This window comes from Syzygium oleosum, unplaced genomic scaffold, assembly GCF_021117445.2.
Source record: "Syzygium oleosum isolate NSW1041296 unplaced genomic scaffold, Sole_v2.1 Sole_v2.04, whole genome shotgun sequence".
Taxonomy (NCBI): Eukaryota; Viridiplantae; Streptophyta; class Magnoliopsida; order Myrtales; family Myrtaceae; genus Syzygium; species Syzygium oleosum.
This window is the reverse complement of record NW_026607488.1, coordinates 1262441-1269577: the sequence shown is the minus strand read 5'-3', so window position 1 is coordinate 1269577 and position 7137 is coordinate 1262441. Positions and strand designations below refer to the sequence as shown.

The following is a 7137-nucleotide window of genomic DNA, read 5'->3' as shown; positions in this document are numbered from 1 at the left end:
GGTGCCAACCCACTTTGGAGTAGATCTCTTCTCTAAACCACCAACACGAGCTCTCGCATCGGACGTGAGACTCTTGCATATCACCAAAGTAAAATATCATGAATTTTGACCTTGATCGATTTAATCATTTAAGTAACATATGTCGTCAATACATAAAAATCATCAATTAAACACATTATATATACACCATCATAGTCAAAAGAAGACTTGTTTCAATATATTCTACTATTGGTTGTGCATGCTTGCTTGAATATTCGCATAGGCGCGTAGGTCACGCGTTCATCCTCTAGACCCGTTTGATTTCAATCTTGATTTTACTTCTTTTTGGCTAGATTCATCCCATCTCGATTAAAAGAACACAAAATTCAAACCCATCAAAGTCCCACGCCACGTCAGCTGCTCCAGACCCAACCCCGACCCAAGTGCCACGTCATATGGAAAGCACCAGCTGAACACTTGCTGGACCGCCCCACACCCAAATCCTTCTCTCATGATATATATTTTTTTTAAAATTGCGCAACAAAAACAAAAACAAAAACAAAAAAATTTAGTAATAAAGTTAAATTAATAATAATTATTTTCATTAATCGGTATATATATTTTTTAAGCACAGCTCGACCTTTGACACTGATTCTAATCTGCCAGGTCAAGCAAGAAAAATTTCACTCCCTCGCTTCCCTCCTCCTCTTCAAAACGCACAATCCCCCTCGCAATCTCTCTCGCGCTCTCTGAAATCCCTCTGTTCCTTCCGTAACAGCCCGAGAATGTCGATCCCCGGTTCGCTCCGCCTCCGTTCCTCCGTTTCCGTACTCTGACGCCACGAATCTTGGGTTTTGGGTCTCGAAAATTCCGAATCCCCTGTTTCCGGGTCGCGGCCCGTTTCTTGAAAGAGAGAGCGCTCTCCCCGTTCGTGCTTCCGTGAGGAGGAAGAGCTTCTTGCCCGCGGCGTGGGAGATTATGGACGGGGGAGGGCAGTACAACCCTCGGACTGTGGAGGAGGTCTTTAGGGATTTCAAGGGTCGTCGAGCCGGCATGATCAAAGCTCTAACCACTGGTCTGCCTCCCTCCCTCTCTCTCTCTCTCTCTCTCTCTCTCTCTGGTTGAGTATTTGTTGGTATATTCTCTTGTGATTTCACATTGGTTGAATTGAGACTTGGGTTCGGTCTGTCTGGTGGTTTTGCTTTCTGGGTATTCAAGATTTGCGGGTGCTGACGTTTTCTTGTTGTTGTTGTTGGGTTTCTTGTTGCAGATGTCGAGGAATTCTATCAGCAGTGCGATCCGGGTTAGGGTTCTGATCCGCTTACTCTGTATTATAGTTAGAACTTTATCGGGGAAAAATAAGTGGAGAATTTGGTATTGCATTGCTTGATGTCAGACATTTTGCTGTGGTAGTAAATTTCACTGTCGCACGAGTTCTTTGTAATGGAAATGTTTTACAAGTTTGGTTCTTGTGCTTAATGATGCAATTTTTTTTCCCTTTTGGGACGGTTGCATTGTGGTTATGACAGTAAAGAAGTGTCGAGTGATCGGGCTTCTTTAAATTCTTTATTTCACCATTTCTTGGTTTTGAGAGTAGACATTTGGTATGGGATGTGCAAGTTGAGCTTCTAGTGCAAACTGCAGGTTAGCCATTTTTGTTCTGTAGGCATTTTTGTTCTGTAGGAGCTTAAATTCGCAGCCTGTCGACTGACTTCTAAGTGAATTGGCTCTTTTCACACAGTTGAATTCTCTCCCTCGCTTTGTTGTTCGGTTTTCTCTTTGCTTGGCGGATGTGACCAGTAATTCTCTTAGATGGACATTGCTGAATGTCTCAAATTTGGGTGGCAGAAAGCCCGATTTGCTTAGAATAGTTTGTCTTTAAATCTACTAGACTACTCTAGAGCATTCATCTTTCGTAACTGTTGCCACCTCCTTAGTTCCCTCTCAATACTCTTTCTGTTTATTCTAGAAAAGCCCTCTCAGTTTTACTGCGTCATGCTTTGTATAAGAGCAAAGTTCTTGGGTTTGGGACCTCTTTTGTCTATTTCATGCTTCATGCAAAGAGTTTCCTCCAATTGGGTACTAATTTACTGAAGCGGCTTATAAAATATGATGGTATACCCTGCTCAGTACCTGTGCCCAGTTTGTGTGAGGAATTAATTTTACAGGGAAGTTCTGGGGGCTTGCCAATGCCGCATACTTGTTCATACCTTTTTTGCTATTTTTCAGGAATGTTGATCCTCGACAATGGACTTTATTTTTCACGTAGCGAAGAAAATTTCACAATCACACAGTTTCTACGATATTTTCCCTTTCCAAACATTTAGCTAGCTTCTCGAGCAGTATGAGAGGTTATGTCACCTTATTGTTCTAATCTTTTGTTTGGAACCACCTGCCACTGCCAGTTTTTTAAATTTGCAAACTCTGGAAGGGAAAAGAAAGCTTTTAAGTTTCCCACGCAAAAGGCATTTGATTCTCCTCTAGAAAAAGGAATCTCAATGTATTTCTCTCGCTGACTGGTATTTTTGGTGTTGTACTTTGGACCCCTGGATCAGCCAGCCCCATTTAATTGTTGGCTTTTGGGGTCTCCTTCTTCGTTGCTTGAGATAGGTTCTATTAATTGACATTTCTCATTGAGTTCTAACATTTTATATCGTGAAGAAAAATAGTCTCGACTCACGACTATCGGCTATAGTTGTCATGTATTAGTTTTATAATTTTGTTGGTAATTATTGATTTGAAAGCGAAATAAGGTGATTTGGTCCAACAAAATTGTCCAATTGGTATAATTGTTCAAAGTGTCTTGGGCTTCTGATGTAGTGTAGTCCAAGGGTAATGCAGGATGTGTTTAATGTGTCATGCTATCCTTTGGTAGCCAAGGCATTGGTTTTGAAAATGAATTTTGGTCTTTCCAACAGGTTTATCTGTATGAGACTCAAGGTTGTTGATTTTTTCCTCCTTGAATTTCTTATTTGTTGTGTAAGTACCTGTTTAAGCTTTTGCTATCAAGCTTCCCCCTGATTTCTATATATCTCGTTTGCGCTTTTGCTTTCAAGCTTCCCATGTCTCCATAGAGTTTCATATGCTTTTGCACTTGAGTAAACTGAAGATTTTTTGGAGTAAAGTAAACTGAAGACATTAGGAGGGGGGGGATATCACCGCCCGCAGCGGCTGCGTTGGCTTGCGCTCTCATCCCCCCACGAAGGGATCAGAGTTCGAACCCCAGCGTAGTCGTTAGGGATTCTTAAGTGTGGCGCCGTGGTGGTGGGTCCTGCGCTAGCGTCACCCCAGGTTTACCCCTCCGGCTGTCGGCTGTGCGGGGGGTTCCTGGGTCATCCAAAAAAAAAAAAGACATTAGGGGGAACCTTATCAAACTAATTGCAAATTTTTCTTGAAAGTCATTAAATGAGTTGCTATCATTCTCAGTGGCATAATGTTGCCACGATGTTTCATTGGCCTCATAGGCTTTTGAGCATTCTTATCAGAAGAATACTGTGGAGCGGTGCTTGGAGCAGTCGTTTGGCAAATGCATGTCTGTTCTCTTAGTTAGCCATCTTGGAAGCATTGACTGTATTTTTCCACATGGTAATATTGCTCAATGTTGGATATGTGGTGGTATTAAGTCTGGTGAATCCACCATGATCTATATATTGTTATCAAATTCAAGATTTCTGATATAAAATGTTCTTTTATATGTTGATCTTCATATTAGAGAAAATGCTTTGCTAGTTGCCGCATCTTCTAAGCAGTCCTATATTCAACGTCTTTGCTTTCAGAGAAGGAGAATCTGTGCCTGTATGGATTCCCTAATGAACAGTGGGAAGTTAATTTGCCTGCTGAAGAAGTGCCACCAGAGCTACCTGAGCCTGCACTTGGCATTAACTTTGCAAGGGATGGAATGCAGGAAAAGGACTGGTTATCTCTGGTTGCTGTGCACAGTGATGCATGGTTACTGGCTGTGTCCTTTTATTTTGGTGCTAGATTTGGTTTTGACAAGGTTGACAGGCATGTCTTTCTCGCCAGACCTGTTATAGTACCACTCTTTCAATTTTGACCTTCTTTTAATTCTTATTCTTGCGCAAAAGAACTTGGTTTGTTGCATCATACTGCTTGATTACCATCCATAAACACTATTTGTTGCAGGAAGAACCTGTTTGCCATGATTAATGATCTCCCAACAATATTTGAAGTCGTAACTGGAACTGTCAAGAAACAGACAAAGGAGAAGACATCAGTTTCGAATCACAGTAGCAGCAAGTCCAAGTCTGGCTCAAAAGGGGTAAATGACTCCTGCTTTCTCCTATCACTTTTTTTTTAAAGATCTTTCAAATCCACTAACTTGTAGTGGTTCTTTAAGATTTTTTTCCAAACTTGCTCTGCAACAATTTGTGACTGTTGTTCGGTATTGGTTTTATACTGAATGCGGTTCCCGCTTTGTTTAAGGACAGAAATGTACTATCATTCTATTAAATTATACTATACATCATTGACGGGGTGTGAATATATCCTCTTTTCAAACATATATCTCTATTTTAGCTTGGAAGGTCTAGTTTCTCAAGTACTTCAATTTTCAAGGAAAGTTGTCTGGGTTGTGAGTTGCATTTGTCAGTAATACTGAGTTCTCCATATTCACCTCTTATACTTAGTTTTATCCTTAGTGAATCTGTTGGAAATTTTTTTCAGTTGATACTAATGGTCTTGAAATGTTCTCTAATCTGTCCTTTGTGATGTCGGTATGGTAGTGTCACATCGAGTTTTAGGGATATTTCTTGTTTAGTTTGAAAATCTTGCATAATGTGTACCTTAAGTGAGGGGGAGTTACAATCATGAGAAATTTCAATGGTGTATTGATTTGCTTGTGCGTGGGATGTGTTAGTTTGGTTGTATGTATTACCCTCTTGCTTGGAGTCTTGGGCAATATTTGCTTGAAATAGGTTTGCTATTTGATTATGAAACTGCTTCTAGCTGCTTGAAAAAGTTTGACTCCCAACCCAACTACGAGTGACTTAGAACCCAAAGAAATATGGGATGTTAATTTGTATGAAACTGTATTCCATGATTCGGTATCATTTCATTTGTGGATGTAATCTTTTTACCTGACTCTCACCAACCTTCATTGGAACGAAACAGCGAGGATCAGATTCAGGCAAATTTACAAGGACTATCCAAGCAAAGGATGAAGATGAGGTGGTGGACGGAGAAGATGAAGAAGAGCATGGGGATACTTTGTGTGGGGCCTGTGGGGAGAACTATGCTTCAGACGAGTTCTGGATCTGTTGCGACATGTGCGAGAAGTGGTTCCATGGGAAATGCGTGAAAATTACTCCTGCGAGGGCTGAGCACATCAAGCAGTACAAGTGTCCCTCTTGCAGCAACAAGAGAGTGCGTACTTGATATAGCCGGTGTGGTGTCCATTAGCTCTCTCCCCTCCATCGTAGTTCTGCTAGGTTGGTCTATGCTAATTGTTGTCAGGTCGTCAAGTTTTCATGTCATGCCTGTGCGACGCCACATTGTACCAAACATTTGGTGTTGGAAACCTTCTCCTCGTGGATAACATTTGTGGGTAGCAGGATTTAAGCCTTTACTTAATTCTAAATTAGAAGTTATTTGTACTTTCAGTTGGAAAACAGTTTGTTCTTCCGTTGCATAGCATGTTCTCTCTCTCTCTCTCTCTCTCTCTCTCTCTCTCTCTCTCTCTCTCTCTCTCTCTCTCACATTTTCTGGTGCTGGTTCTCCAATGACAACCTATAGGATGAGGGTGAGAACCCATGTAATTAGCTTCCCTTGTATTAGCGGTGCACTTTTCTTTTCCGAGATTGTCCACGGCACTCATTGTCTTTGAACATTATATGTGCAGGATATGTTATATCTGAAAAACATTGAACTTGGCAAGAAATCTGTATTAAGTTCCGTGTCGATAAATATGGGATAATACTGGATGATAGCAATTCTCTCAACAATAATCGATGGTGCCACTTCCTTCTCTAGATTGCCCTTGGCACTGTTGATACTCATTGCCCTCGAGTTGTTGGAGAAACATAGTGGTGATGGTACATGTGCAAGGCAATGTTTTGGGGGGAAACATGCGAGGGATCTCGTGTACAATTTTGACTTGTGTTGATGAAACACGAAATGGTTCGGCGATGTTCTTAGCATGTTCTAGTAAGTTAGCGTTCATATCTTCCGTTATCGAGCTAGTAGCTTTCTAAGCGGATCGAGTGACACTATGGAAACATCATGCACCCGAAGTGCGTTCGAGAACTCTTGTTTCCACCGAGACAGCGGCAGAGGATGCACTTCAAGTTGACAAGAGGGGTTCTATCATCCGGGATCACGGCATCGGATCGAATTCGGCTTTTAGGGTCAATAAATTAATCGTCACGGGACCATGGCGAATCTTGTGACAAGAGACATGTTAAAATTAACGGAAAAGCAAAGTACCTTATTATCACTTTTTTTGGGGGTAATTAACTTAAATTCGAAGGAAAGGCTGCTTCACAAATTGGTCAAAAGCGGACAGCATTAAGCATAGTGTGGATGCTTTGGTGGATTCATTAAACTAATGTTTGCTTGAAGATCAAAAGCCCTCAGCCATCGGCATTTTTCCCTCGGATTGGCTCTTTGAATGTGATTTATTGTATGCTTCTGCGATCAATCATGGACCACGATTAGCAGGGAGAGAATCCAGTCTTATGCTTGCTTTGCTTGAACTTGTCAGCATTTGGTTGGACGATGGTTTCGTACACAAAAGATCGATCTCTAGCCGCTACCACAGCACACGATGCACGTCTCCGTTCATCTAAGTCGATCATCGCGTGTGAAGTTATCATAACGAATAGAAAGGAACGTTCGTGCGCTTGGCTTTCGTGTTATAGCAAGACCATAACGACTGAGTTTTGGATTGATTGGGGAGATAACACCTTCTCATAAATTGCGTATGCAAATAGAAAAACCCACAAATGTGGATGCTATTTGGTCTTTTGCTGAGATGTGCAAAGAGGATTGATATTCATTGAAAGGAACAACTTCTAAAAAAAATAAAGGATAACTTTGCATCGTAAAACTTATCAAAAAAATACAATTGAATCCTAAAACTTACAAAAAGTGCAATCAAGTCTTAAAACTTGTCGAATTAGCGCAGGAGAGTCCTTCCGGGAA

The 7137-nt window shown here is 41.2% G+C and overlaps 1 protein-coding gene across 2 annotated transcripts; it reads left to right on the top strand.

Moving 5' to 3' along the window:
- The first annotated feature begins 627 nt into the window (after positions 1–627).
- On the top strand, positions 628–5626 carry LOC115663107 (PHD finger protein ALFIN-LIKE 4-like). 2 transcript variants are annotated; one of them, XM_056310824.1, is made up of 5 exons: positions 628–1054; positions 1250–1282; positions 3756–3984; positions 4123–4258; positions 5110–5626. In XM_056310824.1, exons 1-5 carry the CDS (start codon positions 958–960, stop codon positions 5371–5373), a joined length of 759 nt encoding a protein of 252 aa, XP_056166799.1. In that variant the 5' UTR covers positions 628–957; the 3' UTR covers positions 5374–5626. The 2 variants fall into 2 exon arrangements, with proteins under 2 accessions (XP_056166799.1, XP_056166800.1); XM_056310825.1 differs by having other exon boundaries at positions 3756–3988; positions 4127–4258.
- Positions 5627–7137: the final 1511 nt, after the last annotated feature.